Genomic DNA, 17,644 nt, shown 5'->3' with positions numbered 1-17,644 from the left:
CAAGAAGGAAATGCTGAATCAAATAAAGTTGCTCTGCTCTGCTCTGCAAAGGCTTATACATTTGGATTGACAAATCTTAAATATATAAGTCCCATCATCTATTCTATATGTCATTATATTAAACATAGCTGTATTCCATACTCATCTTAATGAACATATTAGTCTTCAAATGTACAAATGATTTTACCCAATAAATTGCACATCTGTAACCTCAAATATTTCATGTGTGCACCTATGAATTGTAAACATAAAAATACCAAAATCCAAGAAATAATCCAAAAATATTAGATAATTACTGACTCAACTAAAATTTATTGTGGATTTAACAAAACTGAGGAGATGCTTCCTTTTGGAGGCACACCTGAATTAAATATGTAAGCTATGTGTGTTGAAAACATTATCAGTCTGTAATTGGATCTTCCTTGAGGCTGTTCAGACATGCATGTTAGGCATAGCTTTTGCTCTTGCAATTACTTTAAAATTAATGGGCAAAGAAGACTATCTAGTATATTATCTCTCTTTTCATAATACATTTATTTTATTTTTCTTAAGGAAATGCATAGCCAAATGAAAAATAGAAGTTCAAATCGTCTACTAAATTGTTTGAATTTCACTATGAAAGGGAACTTACATGGCAAAGTCAAAATAATATTTTCTTTCTTATAGCTAATGAGCATTTTTAGAGTCCAGAAACAAATAGAAATATTGTTAATTAGTAACATTGAAATTAAAAATAACCCCTGTAACCCCTTTCTGGTCAATTATACTGTTTATATTATTTTTCTAGATTTTATTGCTCTTGCATTTTTAAATTTGAAGGAGATGTGATGTAGTCATACATCTAGTCATTTATTACAAAGGTGACAATATCCTAACTTAAAGAATGCATTTTTATAATACTACTAATATTAAATTGAACAGTTTACTTTTAATTTATTCTAGAAAATATAACTTAAAATATAGAAACAATTTATCTGGGGAAGATAATTTATTGTACTATACCTTTAAACATTAGGTATATAAATAATTACTAAATGATCTTTCAATAAATATTTTTGAAATATATTTAGCTCCAGTTTCTAATATTAATTACTTGTTCTGAAAATTCCTTAAAAATACCAAATTTATTCATCTCTACTACCTAATGGTATTACATGAAAATACTTGTCATTCTATAAGGACTAAGTAAAGCTGTTTTTTATCAATGGTGACACTGAAAACATCAATATTTATGAAAGGAAACTGTTTTATGAATGTCATGTGATACCAATTTATTTTCATTTTTAGAATATAGCAGGATACATGTCATGTGCTAAGTAAATCTTGTTGTGTTGGTGAAATGATCTCTATTATTTGATAATTTCTCTGAAAATTATACTGTTTTATTGGAAACTCTTTGCTCATGACCAAAATTTCTGTAGGTATTTATTTTCAAAGCCATCTAAAGTCATCCAATAACTACCAAATGAAGTATTCAAATATTTGCATCACATTTTCAAGAAAATATATTAGATGCATGAAAATGCCTTAATGTTAAGCGCCATAACTCTGTACTTATATTTCAGATATTCTCAAGTGCATTGCTTCTTTAATCACACTTAACATGTAATTGCATAGTTTGCACTTAAAATCATTGAAATTGGTTTAGAAGAACCTTCAAATACTTACTTTCTCTATACTTGATTTTAAAAATTGAAATAAATTTGAGGTTATGATGTTACAGTACATGTTTTAACACATCTGTGAATTTTAATTTATATAAATTTCGATTAAAATAGCTAAAAAGTGAAGAACTTATTTTATGAGTGGGTTTTGCATATCATTTCAAGATTTGATGAATAATTACTCTGAATAAATGAATTCTTTTAATCTAAGTAAACTATGTAAGTGTTTTCATAAATAATAATCTTCTAGTTCCTCTGATGAAACAGACTGTAGCAAATAATTTTTGAGAGTTCAAGGCCAGAGAAACATTCTCTAATAATCCAAAATTTTCGTAATCATGCCTAGTGACTTTAAATTTTAATTTTTTAGTTTTCCAAATGATCTTATATTTAGACTTTTAGTACAGATACATGTTGTTTTTGTCTGATTCTTAGAGGCAAGAGTTAGCTCATGGTTCATTCGAATCTTAATATCAAGCAATAGTCATACACTTCAGAAATTCTGGGAACTATAATATTAGAAAGGATCAATAACATAAAAGATTACTAGAATAACCTCAGACTTTCTTATGTCTCAACATATGGTAATAGAACAGTATGGCAATATTTAATAGAGACTATAAGCAATCATCATTATTAGATATCTTACATTGACAATTTAATACAATAAAACTTCTTTGCCCTTTTCAGATTTGTTTAGCAGAATGACCAGAGAATAATTGCTATACCTCTAGTGGACAGGTAATATGTGAACAAGCCAATGGGTCATACTAACACTAACATGAACTTTGATGGAAAACAAAATTCAGTCATAGGGTTTTGGTGCATTATGAAAAAAAAATGCAACTAGTTGCATGAATGATGGGATAAAAAGAAACTGAGAAACAAAATTCTACTGATATTGGATCCAATTCATTTTCTACCGCATGGAAAGAAAAAAAAATATGTTTTTAAAGATTTATTTTTATTTATTTATTTTATACAAGCACTGGGTACAGTCAGAAGCCCGGGAGGGTGAGAGAATTCACCAGAGCCAGAGCGGGGAGCAGAACAGGCAGAAGGACCGAAGTACACTGCTGAGGGGAGCAGCGGGTGGCAGGCAAGGTCTGCGCGCCATGTGGGACCCTCCTCTGGTGGCCGGGTTGCAGCCGGGGATCGAACCGGCACTGCAGAGGCTGTGGGCAGCTTCGCAACCCAGCGCTCAACCGCTGGGTTGGCCCAATATTTATTTTTTTAAGGGAATTTTTTTTTTAAGATTTATTTATTTAGGAAAGAAAAAAATTTTGAAAGGATTTTCTTGACCTGAAAGAACAGGGAAACTTTTCTTATCCTGACTTATAGATCAGGTGTGCATCATTCACAAGGGGGAAAAAAAAAAAAAAAAAACACCAAAAAACACTTCAAAGATTCTCTGTTATTTATTGAAGGATTAAAAGAAAAAAAAAATGTTGAAGCAGAAACACCAGGCCAAAGATTAGGAGATACAAGCTTACCGCCCTGTAAAATTGTATCTGTCCTGGGCAAGTTAGGTGTCACTTTCAGATTCCTCAGGATGCGTGCTCTGTGCTGAGATCCCATGACTTCACTCACAGGCAGCAGCTTCCGAAGCAGTCTCTTGGCATCCAAACTCTTTTCCTGTGATTTATTTTGGGGACAGTGATGCCAAATTACATGAGTTTCTTGGTCAAGAATGTTGAGTTGATCCTCATTTTGCTTAGAATAAAATCCAGATGTCAATCTATCATTGAAACTCCTCTAAGCTCTCATCCCAGCTTGTGTTTCCAGCTTCATTCCTTGTCAATCTGTTATGTACCAGAAACTCCATATAAGCTGAAACGCCACATAAGCTAATCTATTTGTGTTCTCAAGTATGCCCCAATTTCTCATTATCTTCATTTAAATGTAAAGGAAACAAGTTATATTATATAACTGTCAAATACCAGCCCCTTTGTAAGGCCTTTGCATATATATTACGTGAAATTATTGCAAAATATAGGCATTGTTATTGCATACAGTGAAGGAACTTGAGATTTCAGGGTGAATGTCTTGCTTTTTATTATAGTCACTGGTAAGAAAGCAGATGCTGGAAAGAATTTATATGAATCAGTTCCACACCTCTTTCTCCTTATCACACCATCTATCCCATCTTATTCATTCCTTTGTAACATGTTCTTCCCACATAAAAATATCCACTCAGAATTTCCTTCTCCGTAAAGCTTTTATCAGTTTTCATGCACTCATTTTTTTCAGTTAGAAAGTAATCTCAATCTTCAATGAATTATAAAGAACTTATATCATAAATGTATATTGTAACTATTATTAATACTCATCATGGGGCCTCCCCGGTGGCACAGCGGTTGAGCGCTGGGTTGCAAAGCTGCCCGCAGCCTCTGCAGCACTGGTTCAATCCCCGGCTGCTCCCCGGCCACCGGAGGAGGGTCCCACATGGCGCGCAGACCTCTCCTGCCGCCCGCTGCTCCCCCCAGCAGTGTACTTCAGTCCTTCTGCCTGTCCTGCTCCCGGCTCTGGCTCTGGTGAATTCTCTCACCCTCCCGCGCTTCTGACTGTACCCAGTGCTTGTGTAAATAAATGAATAATAAAAAAATAAAATAAAAAAATACAGTAAGTGTTATCATAACATAAAATTTATTAAAAAAAATACTCATCATGTATTTTAACTAAATTTTAGATTTCTATTAGGAAATCAGATACTTAATAGAATATATGTATTTTATACCTTCATGGATTATATAGGGTAATCCTTATTCAGTATTGGAAACGAGCTAATGAATGAAATAATGGTCAACAGTTCCCTCTGAATACTGCTGAATTCTCTACCGCTATGAATGAAATAATATATAATGAAATAACCATTATACTGCTCTGCATGACTGTTTGAGTTTGCCGATGATGAATTTAATGACCATGAATTGCCCTTTCCTAGGACAGGCATTATAGAAATCCAAGATAAGATTTTATTTCAAAAATACTGGTTAATTTTCAGTGGCTAGTTTCATACGCCAGTGTAGGGCCAGATGCCTTCTTGCAGAGATTCTTTATGAAGCATTCCTTTTCCACTGCCGCTTTCTAACCCCTGCACAGTGTGTGTCTAGCCACAAGTTATACATACCTTTGACTTGTAGCCTCCTGCAGCAAAGACATTAGCAGTAGGGTTCTTGTGTGACACCATGCATTTTCTTTCATGGTTTATTATACTTCCTTTGCCTGAGTGTGTGTTAATGTTATTTACTGCTACATTATTAAAAACATAAAAGCATAAATAACATTAATGCAGGATTTTACTAGTGACTGCCTCTAACGGAATGCCCTTGACATCAGGTTCAGTGTAGAATATTAAAATAACATTGACATGAATATTTAATATAAGAACTTGCATATAAATCCTGGTTTCAAATTTAATATATCTGATGATTATAATTAAGTTCATTATAACAAGTAGAGGAGATAAGAAAGAAAGAAATGATAGGACAAATGATTCCTACGTATGAATTTTCCTATGTAAGCATGAGGCTAGTAAGTGAAAAATGGAAGGCTTAATTAAAGTCACTCCCTATTTTATCTTGAATGAATCATTAAGAACACAATCCAAGCTGCTGCTTTACTAGAAGCATATTTGAGGTGTTTTATTAGGTATGAAGGGAAGGTTTTCCTAATTGTATTTAGTTTGTTGTTACTTGTCTATGCATTATAATTGTCATTACTTAACAGATTATTCTTGCAGATTAGAAATACAGTAGTTATCTTTATTTAAAGATGATACACTGATTAGGAAAACAATTGAGTATTGTTTCCCCCAAATTATACAAAATAGCCAACAATCAAGTCCTGAGTGATTAAATAAGAGCTATTACAATAAAGTAAATTCTTATCTATTTTTAATCAAATTTCTTTTTTTTTAATTATTGATTGAGTGTTCCTAGAATCAAGTTCTCATGTGCAAAAAATGATTCTAAAGACATGAGTGAGACTTAGTCCCTTCCTATGACTATTTAGCATTTTATTATTAGAGTATTAATTTTCAGTAGATGAGGATAAATTGCATTCACATGACTTATTAAAAAAGGGATTGTTACCACCTGTCAGAATGTTACTTCCAATTCCCACTAGTGAGTTAACAGTGATAGTTCTTATTGGGATAATGAATAATGGCCACAAAACCAGCTGGTTTTAGTTGATTATGAACTGACATTCCCTCCTAAAGACAAACTTTGGTGGAAAGAGTGTTGACCATAGACAAGATAAGAACTAGATTTGTATTGCAGCTTGTTTGCTTACCAACTTTAAGATCTTGGAAAATTGCTTGTATTTCCAAACTTGTCTCATTATCAATTTATTGGTATAATAACAACAGCTGGACAAGATTGAGTTCATATATAAAACCAATAGCATTGTAGCAGGCACAGTTAAACAAAAGTAGCAGTTGTTATGACCTGATGGGATTTTTTCATAGGTGGCTTTAGAGGAACCATAAATATATTTGCTAAGAACTAGAAATGTATAGAACTAAATATAGGGCTTAACCTAGCATTAAACAACTCTTATAGAAACTGATTTTCATTTTTAAAGAGAAAAATTGAAAGTAATAGATATGGTTTGCAAGTTAATTATTCTGTCTCTTTAGTGATAGAATCTATAGCCTCTTTAGCCACTGATATTTTATTCTAATACTAGTATGTTTGCAATTTCAATCTTTATGGCATATTTCATTGTTCTTCCTAGATCCATGTTGGACCTTGCTAATCTTATTCTTATAAATCATTCCTTAGATATAATTCCCTTTCTGTAACTTTTCTATGATTAATCTATAAGCAATAAAGTGTCTCTGCCCTAACTATGAGCAGTCATCAGTACCTCTTGGTCTCTATTATCTACATTAACTTATACTATTAGCTTTGCTTTAAATACTGTTATTATGGTTGTTGTTTATTACAGAGCAAATTTATGCAGTCCATGTCCTTCTCTTGCAACTTCTTAAACTGAATTTTGGCCTTCTCCTAACCCTTCCTGATTTCTTTAGAGGGACTATGAAAACTAGTCCCCAAAAACATACACAGTATTGTAACCATTGTTACCTCAATTTAAAAAAGAAATAAAATAATAAAAAAACTAAGGTATTTAAATTCATTTTAGAGAAAAGGAATCAGCACTTAAAAGGTGTATCAATACATCATCTTCTTCCCATGGCTGCAGGTCTCTGGAACTTACCTAGAGTTCTAATTTCATCTCATGCCACAAATAGCTCCTGCTAAATTCCAGACATGTGAGCCTTCTCAGAGTTCCAAAATTTGGCAAGCTCTTAGACTTCTTATTTTTTGACTGGTTTCTTCTCATAATTCTTATTTCAGGATGTATTTCCTGATCCCCAATCTACAGTAGCCCTGCAACCACCATTTTAATATCTATCAAAATGCCCTCTTTAATTTTCCCTAATACTTAATTTAATGCATAATTTTAATATTTTAACAGTTATTTGCTTTTCCTGCTTTTCAGTTTTCTCTCCCAGTAGAACAAAAGTGTGATGAGGAAGGACATGTTAATTTAGACCCAATTTCAATCTGAGTGTCAGACACATAGTGGATCTTCAATAAATATGTTCAAGCAAGTAAACGTATAACAGAGACATAGGAAACTGTAGAAATCGTGGAGGTCAATTCAGTGAAACTAGGGGTAAGGAGAAAAAAAGGAGGAAGCACATGATGTACAATTCCACTTGTGTAGAATCTGTCACAAAGTTCTTTGATATGTGTAACAATGTTAAGTACACGCCAAATATATGGAACAGCCTCTCAATGGGTGAATTATGTAAAACGAAGATAGAAAATTGTTGACTGAAAATCAGAAGGAGCCTATTCACTGTGGTAGTCCACAAAAATGACAGGAGAAATCAGAAAGGAGTGTTAAGGCCACTGAGCAATATGAATGAACTTAAACTATGGCTTGTTAATTCAGCCTGTATAATTGCTATTCACCTATTTCTACAAGTAAATATTATTTATTCTACATATGAAAGGACAGATGCAGTTTTATTTATTTTATTATCTGGGTACCATCTGCAGCAAAGCAAGTTTGTAAAACATTATTATGGATCATTTGCATCAATGCCATCATCTTTATCTTTCTTGCTGTCGTCACCATTAAGTTTCGTTGTCTCTAGGACAGGAGTCCAGATTTGCGTATTCACAAATCTGCTGATTTTTCATTGAGCACCATTTTATGTATCTACATTAATTTTCTATCTTTTCTTTTTCTCTGCCCCCCTCTTTATCTTCCTGATCCCTGATACAAAGATATTTTTTTTGCCATTTTCAGCTGAAAGTATTAAATGAATGGTCCATAGATACCATGAAACAGTGAAATTTTGATGAATTAACATTCTTTTAAGCAAGTTTTCACTAACTATAAATGTTTTCATTTTATGAAACCACTAAACCTCATGACTCACAAAAAAGGTTGAAGTGGCAAGGCACAAACATCTGAAGTTGGACAAAATGGTACCCTAATGTGACAAATGACTTTGTTCACTTTTACTTTTGTACAGAAATGTCTTCCTTCAGACAGAAACAGAGATACAAATAGCCCAGGCTAAAGAATAATGGCACACATGCTTCAGTGCTTTTTTGTCTTTGCCTTACTAGTCGCTGGGTAGTTTTAAAAAATGTCCTTATTCAAACCAGACCTCATTATTAAAAAGAATGTTCTTGCATTAAAGATTTCTATGTAGCACCTGTTACATCCTTCCCTTTGTCCAGTGAGAAAATGTTTTTAATTCACCTACAAAAAAAAGTGTATAAACCAAAAGGGAAAACAAAGACAGAATGATTTTATTTCCAGAAACATAGATAATGCACCTATCAACTTATGTTTTTTCGTGGCCTTCAGTGACATTTTCTAGTGACAGTAGCAAAGATTCCAAAATTGCTTCCAGAGCCCACACACAGTGATAGGTAACAGAGGACATTATACATTTTAACACAGAATAATTTATTGAAACCCAACACTCCATTATTAAAATATTGGATTTTTTTCCCCTTTCCGTCCCACTCATCACTCTAAATGAATCCACATTCTCTTTTCTTTATCTAGTCCCTATCCCCCAAAAAAGCCATCTGCTATTTCCTTTATGAAAAAATAAAACCTACAATTAGTGTCTTGTTCATCTTTTCTTTCTCAAAAAAAGAGAACTATTATGCAAATACTCTGCAATTTGGTTTCAAATACGCTTTGTAGTGTGATGAGCAATTTTCCTTAATACAACCCCAGCTTTTTTGCCAGGACTTACTAATAGATTTTTTTAAAAGAGAACTTTCATGTGACTTTTTTGCACTCTTCTGATGTAAACTTTTCAAATGCATATTTAGAATGGAGTTATCATTACTCCTTGAGTTCTAATAAAAAAAAATGTTTATATATTTCATCCTAAAAAAGAAATCTGAAATTACCACAAAATCTTTCTTTTACCTTACAATTTCATCATTTTCTTTATCTTAAGAATGGCTGGTACCAAATAATACTCTCAGAAAATCAAAGAACTCTGTTTTCTGTGGATTTTGGAAGCCACATGAAGACAGATTTCAGCTTCTGCTCACAAAGACTCAAACATGAAGTCCTTTGTGTTTGACTCACCAGTTTATTTGTTCTGTTTGGCCCTATGTTACTCCTTTCTCTAGGAAATACTGCTTAAACTCTGCCTTATTCAATACATAAAATGTTGCACCTTACATAAGGCTCTAGTTGGGTCCGTCATATCCCTAACCTCCATCAGAAATACCCAGTGACCCTGAAAACAATGCAGTCTCAGCCAAAGCCAACACCACTAAAAAAGTGGAGGTAAAAAGGGAATAATCTTCCCCCAGATAATAAATTGTCACATATGCGCCACCCCCTTTATGTGGTGTCTGTATATGTATGTATATTGTAATAAGACACTTAAGATAACTTTTGATTGGAGGCTATCTTTAGAATATACTTACTGACCGTCATATGTCAATATTTTATTTCCTCTAAGCAGATGTGCCTCTATGGTTATGATATTATGATAAATTAGATCATCTTTCTCATTTCAAGAAATGAAGATGGAGTACACATTTTTCATGTCAAAAAAAAAAAAAAATCTTATAGGGCCTTCCCGGTGGCACAGCGGTTGAGCGCTGGGTTGCGAAGCTGCCCTCAGCTTCTGCAGTGCCGGTTCGATCCCCGGCTGCTCCCCGGCTGCTCCCCGGCTGCTCCCCGGCTGCTCCCCGGCCACCAGAGGAGGGTCCCACATGGTGCGCAGACCTCTCCTGCCACCCGCTGCTCCCCTCAGCAGTGTACTTCGGTCCTTCTGCCTGCTCTGCTCCCTGTTCTGGCTAGGTGAATTCACTCACCCTCCCGCACTTCTGACTGTACCCAGTGCTTGTATAAATAAATAAATAAATCTTTAAAAAAAAAAAAAAACTTATAATTTAAATTTTTTAAATTGCACTTTTTGATGCCACAATAGTTTACAACACTGTGCATGACTCAGATGTCACACCCAAGTTTTTATAGTCTTACCTAGCTCTCAAATTTTGTGTTTCTATGAAAAATACATCACAGTGGGTAATATTGTTTACATTTGTGTAAGTTTTATAATTTATAAATTATAAATGTGTATGGTGCCTTAAATTCACACTAGTACTGAATGAGCTAGACTTGGGTTATCCTACTCTACCTGCAAATAACTTCATTTATACAGATTTTATTTACTAAGAACCAAATATCAAAGGTTAAAACCCGTAATATGTTAGGTTTCAGCTTCAAGTTTTTTGCAGTAAGTAAAATCTAACATAGTCTATATTTCAAAGAGAAAATATTAGTTTTATGTGCAATTATCCTATAACAGCTTCAATTTTAATAAATATATAGTCTTTGTTTTTCATTTAATTTCACTTGAATTAAATCACATTAAGAATATGTCTGCAGTAATGCCTTTTCATTTTTTTAATTGATTCCATTTCAATTGATTCAATTGAGTACATTTTAAAAATCATTATCAGTACCATTAGTACAGCAAGTAACTATAATTGTTAAAGAACTTTGGGTTGAAATGATGGTGTTATGTTTTTTCTACAGGAAGCTCTGATCATGGCAAGCATGGATCATCCGCACTTAGTCCGGTTGTTGGGTGTGTGTCTGAGCCCAACCATCCAATTGGTTACACAGCTTATGCCCCATGGCTGTCTGTTGGATTATGTCCATGAACACAAGGATAACATTGGATCACAGTTGCTGCTCAACTGGTGTGTCCAGATAGCTAAGGTAAGTGCCCATCATTTTTCATAGCAATGGCTTTTCGGTTTTAGGTCCCCTAATCTAGGACATTTGAATATTGAAGACATGTCAAGTCCTTCAGTCTGTTTAAATAAAATAAATTATATTTATGATATTGGAACATATAGGGAATTATTTACATTCAAACCAAAGATCAAATTCATGATTTATTTTATTTTTGGATTATTGTACTACTCTGCTATATTGACCCAAAGTTAAAATGAAGAGCTACCAGATCAGAAGAAAAAAAATTTATACTGGATTTATTTGCCATTTTGTTTGATTTTGTATTGTTAGTTAACAAACAAAATTCATGTAAAAATTATTGCATGTCTGAATCATTCAATTTTTAGATGATTTAATTGAAAGTCCACACATATCATGTGCATTATTTTCAGTATTTGCAAATGATCACATTATAAAGATTTTCCTAGGTACTTTGATAATTCCCAATTGGTCTTTAATGGCTGGCATTTATTTTTGGTATAGCATAAAGTCTCCTATATAAAGGAAGTGACCTGGATCTTAGTTCCTTGGTGATGGGGGGTGGTAGCTCTGTGGTGAACTCAAGAACAGCTACTCGTCACTGTGGTCTTTCTCACAATGATCTAATATTTAAAAAGAGACCAGGACTAGATATTTTATGTGTTCTTCAAATTTAAATCTTGGCTCAAACCTTTGAAGTACTATAGGAGCCAAGCAAAGCACTTATGTTCTGCTGTCTATCAATGTAGAAATTCAGGTCTATTTTTCCCATGGTCAAGCAAACCATTAATGATTATCTATACTAAGAATAATTTTTGAAAATGTTCTCCTTCTAGATATGCTTTAATTTACTATTTGATTCTCGTTTACATCGAAGTATGACTTCATGCTTGGAAATTCTACAGATATGTTTACCTTTGCATTTGTATAATATAAATGCCAATATTACGTTAGTATCTCTAACCTATGCCTTTTTTAAAATCTAATGAAGAAAAATACATTAGCCAAAGCAGTAATCTGAGATAACTCTTCAAATGCAAACCCAAAAATGTTATTTGAAGGAAAATCCTTGTTCAGTTTTATGTACTGTAATTCTTAATATGGTTTCCTATGACAATATGTTATAATTTTGTGAGTATTTTATGTTAAATTCTTAAATGGTTCTTTATGATAATGAACTTTGAACTATGTCTTCAAAACTGACTTAATTCTCTAAAACTTCTGTAATTTATAAGGTGAGTCAAACATGCAATAGAAATTCTCAAATCATCACTGTAATTGAAAACAAAACTAAGTTTCATATTTCTTAGCTCTCATCTAGTTCCTACAGTGTTCTTCATAATTTAGGTTTTGTCCTCAGGAATTCATGGTACTAATATATCATTTATGCAAGACTGTATATTCTAATAGTGGAAAGTTCTTTGAATTCTCTGAATAATTACACTGATTTAAACATTTCAGCCTTTGCAAATACCATTCCTTCTACTTAGGAGTCTTTTCTCATAGTTTCTTGATTCAAGAAACATGATCTTTTTCATCCATCAAGATTTATTGGGCTTCCTCTTCTTAAGAGAATTTCCCTAGTCAAACTTTTTGTCTCCAAACAGAAGTAACTTCTTCCTTTTCGGTATGACTTTTTTTTAATATTGAGTACATATTTATTATTTAAATGTTTTACTATGTGTTTTCATAACTCTTTGATTGCATGGGAAACTTATTTAGTGATTTATTCTTCAGTAAATATTCATGGACATCTACCATGTTACAGGAACTAAAACTAAGCAGCAGCATGGACATGTACCTATTTCTTTTCATTTACCCTCATGGCGTGAACAGACATTGAACAAACAGAACAATAAAGTATGGGATTAAACACTGTCATCAAATTTTGGAGAGCTTAGGGTAAGATCTCATTGTATCTTGAGGAAGAAGACTTTAGCTATGGCAAGCACATTTAAGTCCAAGGAAAGATTATGTAGACTCTGTAGATAAAGTGAACATGTAATTTGTCACCCAAATGGCGCAACTTTAGGAATGAAAGAAGCTCCACTACTGTTATGCCATGGCAACTGATACACAAATGTTCTAAATTTTGCAAGATGTGTGGTAATCCTGTATAACATGAAAGGTTTAGATTTTATTAAAAATGTGGTAATAGGTAGCTATGAAGAATTCTACCAAGGAAGAGACATAATCCAATATATGTTCTGAAAAGTTCAAGTCAGTTTATATAGAGATTAGATTAGGCCAAACAAGAATGGAAATGAAGATAGCAGTTAGCAGTTGGGGTAATGAATATAAGGAGAATTAAATGGAATTAAGATATTTTCAAGACTGATGTAAGGCATTTGATTACTGATTAGCTGTTGGTGGTGTTTGAGGGGAGATAGGGTAGTGCCATTTCCTGGAATGGAGAAGCTAAAGAATTAAACAAAGCTGTAAGAAAAAAAAAAAAAAAAGGAAATTTCACTTCCATATGTGCCAAATAGAACAAGTTTATAGAACATCAAAGTGGAGCTGTCAATTAGGTAGTTGAATTTGATCATGACTTTACTAAAGATTTAGGACTTACAGATACTTAAATATTTGGGAATGTGAGGGTTGTTCACGGACTGACAAGTTCTGATCCCTATTTCTTCTCAAGACCTAAAATTGATTCTTATGGTAGTTGAGTATTAAATAAATATTTAATAAATATTTTAACTTATAAGGAAAATACAATAATCTGCCCTTAAGCAAGGAGTTCTTCCTTCATCTTTTTTCCTCTTTTGGGACAGAACAGTGTAGTGGAAACAGGATTAGAGTCAGAAGAACCTGCACTGGTGTGTTGGTGTACACTTTTTGGTTTTGTGAGTTCAAATAAATTATTCAATATCTATGATGATTTTTTTCCTCAATGTATTAGGGGTAATTAATTGTTGCATTCTTTTTCTTATCAGCAAAATGAGTAGACAAGTATATATCTGTGTCAGACTGAAAAATGACCCTTTGCCCCTCTGAGATATTCTGGCCTAGCCCCAGAATTTGTGAGTTAAAAGGACTTTGCAGGTTAAAAGGACTGAACAGATGTGATTAAATGAAGGATCTTGATATGATATCATGGATCCTCCAGGTGGGTCTAGTGTAATCACAGTAGCGAGAGGGATCAGAGTAAGAAGAAAAGATATAAGGATAGAAGCAAATTGATGAAGGATGGGACTACAAGCTGAAAAATATAGTCTATTTCTAGAAATTGAAACAGGCAAGGAAACAGATTTACCCCCAGAGCATTTGGAAGGAATGAAGCCTCGCTGGCATCTAGATTTTAGTCCAATGAGACTGATTTTGGAATTCTTATGGCCACTGATGTAAGAAAATAGATTTTTCTTGTTTTAATACATTAAATTTGTGTAATAGAAAACTTGCAACCTTTGCCATAATGATTTGCAGAAACTAAATAAAACAGCCTTTAGATCTATGCACTCTAGGCCTATAGGTCCCTGGCTCAATTCCTAGAACATGGAATGTTTAAAAGAATTTCCTTTTATTAACTATCAGCAGAAAGCCTCAAAACAGAGAATGGTTTTAGAAATGTCTGTAAAACATGGGTCTGAGTAAACACACATATTTTACAAATAGCTATTTCAGTAAATCTTGGGTTTGTTTTATTTGCCTCCAATTCCCACTGTAAAAGAGAGAGACTCCTGTAAGTGAGATATCATCATAATTGCTCAGATACCACTTTATTTTGACTGCAAACCTTTTTTTGTTGACAAAGTTGAAAGGAGAGTGGATGATACTGTAAAGTGGCCAATTTATATTTGTAGGATAATGTACACGTGGAAACTAACAGTGTGTAGGAAAAAATAATAGTCACGGCTAACGTCAGGTGCTTACTCTCCACGAGCACTGCTCTGTATATTTTATTTATAAGTTAATTTGTCTCACCACGTATCTGTGAGGTGTCATTATTATGTCAGTTTCACAGTAAAAGAAAGCCAGAAACAGAGAATTTAAGTAACTCAAGTAAATTAACACAGTAAAATAGTGGAATCACTAATTTATATTTCTAATATAAAGACGAGCATTTAAAAATATTTTCATCCATGTTGCAAGTTTTTGCGCCATTATTCCATTGGTACATTGTTCTACACAATTTTATGTAAAAAAATACAAATTTTGAACGTCAAAATTGTTTGCTTCTTATGAGCAGTCATAGTTATTCTGCATATGCTGCATTTGCAACTTGATTTAATTTGGTAAGCAAAGTAGAACATGTTATTATTTAATGTTCATATAATACCATATGCCTTCCTACTGCTTTATGAATCCAAGATAGAAGTTAATGGTGAGATTTCCTTCTTTCACAGTTATTGTTAGCACATTGGGCAAGCAGTTTTTAAAAGACAACTTAGCAGATTCTGAAAAGTGTATGTGAGTTAGAGCGAAGGACCTTCATGATAAATAACACTGATTGCGACTGAGGCCATGTAGATAAAGCCCATATTACACACCTGGAATCTGCCTGCTACTATATGTGCATTGTTATTTAATTTTTACTGAAACTCTTAACAGTTGTGGTTCCCTATTCTCCTGTTTTACAAATGAGAAAAATGAGCAAAGTTAGGTCATAAGGGACACAACAGCAGGTTGAGAAAACTGGACTTTCTACCAGATCACTAGGTAATATCTGAGCCAGGTATCTCTATTTTTTTACTCCAAACACATACACAAACACCACTGCATCTTAAAATCATTTGCTGTCCTCCAACAGTAGTTCTGAATTTGAGGAGAGAAATATGGATTTTTATTGTAGTTATGTCTCATCATTAATCCGATCAAGGAAAATATTCTATCATGGATAATATTTTTATTGTCTTCATGAGAATGTTTTATTGTCTTATGATCAACATCTGTGTCCTCTTTTCAAGAGAAAGTATTAGATATTCAATTATGGATATGGAATTTTAAACTGCTGTTTTATTTATAAAATATTATGATAAAGCAATCTCAAACTGTTCTGTCAACTGCTATGCAAAATAGATATGGATCACAAGTAACACTATTAATTAAGAATATAAAATGTTTTGTCTCGCACTAGTTTGTATTAGTCAAATAAACTTTAGGACCAGATTCACTGAGTTTACATCCCAAGTCTATCATTTACTAGCTGTGTCATTCTAGGTAAGTTAGTCACTCATCTGTACCATCTGAAAATGGGCATAATAAACCTCTTACTTCTTAGAGCAAAGTTTGAGAATAAGATAATATTTATAATATGCTAAAACACTGCTTAGCATCAAGTAAGAATGTAGATTGTGTGTTATCTTGGAAAGTATCTGACATGAATAAAATAAGGATATATACATATGAAGTCAAAACACACTGATGATATAATTTATTAACACTGATGATATAATTTATTAAGTAATTCTTACATCCCAGATATAAAAGATCTAGCATTTGTTCTTCGATCATTCTTGGTATTAGAAGAAGGAATCTATACTCAATATTTACTATTTCTGAATTCTGAAAGAAAGAATTTAAGTTTCCCATTCTAATGTGCTTTACAAAACAGTTCCTAAGATGTGTTCTACATGTGCTGTTCACAGCCTCTAATTTTAAGTGAGAAAACTGGATTATTTGTAATAGAAAAATACACGTGAAACCACCAGTGATTTCACAAAGAGCTGAGGTCAGGGGTAATTCTTTAAATAAAATAGTCCATGTCTGAGAGAAGCAAACAGAAAACTTAAGTCACTGAGGGCATTTACTCTAACTAAAATTTTACCATTTAGTTATTTTCATGACACTGAATTTCTCTGAAGTTCAACTGGCACACTGCAAACTAGTCCCAAAGATGAGGAATTGAACTCAGAATCACAGACAAATAATTGATTATTTCATGAAGAAACTATGCTTATTTTTTTTCCTTAATAAGAGAATTTCTGTAGGATCTCTATCCATATTTTAATTAGACACTTTTTAATTAGATACTTGAGATTTAAATCCCAAAGGAAAATAACTATGGTCTTTGTTTAACTAAAAGGGATTCTTTTATTAATTCATTAAAAAAATTATGTTGGTACAGATAAAAGTTTTATTATCTAGAAGTTTTAAAAGGAAAGATTTAGAAGGAAATAGTACTGTGTTCCAGTTTTAGCTCCATCACTTATTTGTGTGGCTTGGCAAATTCCATAATATCTCTAAACACTTCCTCACCTATAAAATGGGTAACAGCCTATAGTTGTCAAGCTGTTATGATACAAACATCAGAATAATATTTACCTCATAAGGTTATTGTAACAATTATGTAAAACAGTAAAATGTGTCAATATCTTAAAATGTAGTCCAATTCATGGTATTGTTTAGTGAATGTTAACAACTACTTTTTTTTTTTAATCATACAGAACAGTGATTCGTTTCATAAGAAAATTGCTATCCCTTTGCATAAAGAGTTCACTGGAAGGTTTTTTTTCTAGGACAAAAGACCAGTTTTCCCCAGAGGAGTTTTCCATCATTTTCTCATGTTAAGCAGACTTAAATATGGTCTAACACAGCAGATTGCAGAAACATTGTGTTATTTGTTGTAAATTAGAATTGTTCCAGCTTGATGCTCATCTATCAGAGTTGTTAGGAATTAATCATACATTGGGAGGTACTCACAAGGATTCTTCTAGGGGATTTTGAAGAATCTTATGAAACAT

The 17,644-nt window shown here is 33.0% G+C and overlaps 1 protein-coding gene across 2 annotated transcripts in view; it reads left to right on the top strand.

The window, feature by feature from the left end:
• Positions 1–17,644, top strand: part of ERBB4 (erb-b2 receptor tyrosine kinase 4) — a gene marked incomplete at both ends in the record, with an annotated part of 956,569 nt that overhangs the window by 790,867 nt on the left and 148,058 nt on the right. For both annotated transcript variants that reach the window (XM_084249633.1, XM_084249632.1), the window contains one exon: positions 10,776–10,961. In XM_084249633.1, the coding sequence (XP_084105759.1) occupies positions 10,776–10,961 (186 nt within the window). The remainder of the gene's footprint in view (positions 1–10,775; positions 10,962–17,644) is intronic.

Source organism: Talpa europaea (genome assembly GCF_964194135.1).
Source record: "Talpa europaea genome assembly, chromosome: 1".
Lineage (NCBI taxonomy): Eukaryota > Metazoa > Chordata > Mammalia > Eulipotyphla > Talpidae > Talpa > Talpa europaea.
The sequence above is the reverse complement of the archived record's forward strand: the minus strand, read 5'-3'. Positions and strand labels throughout refer to the sequence as shown.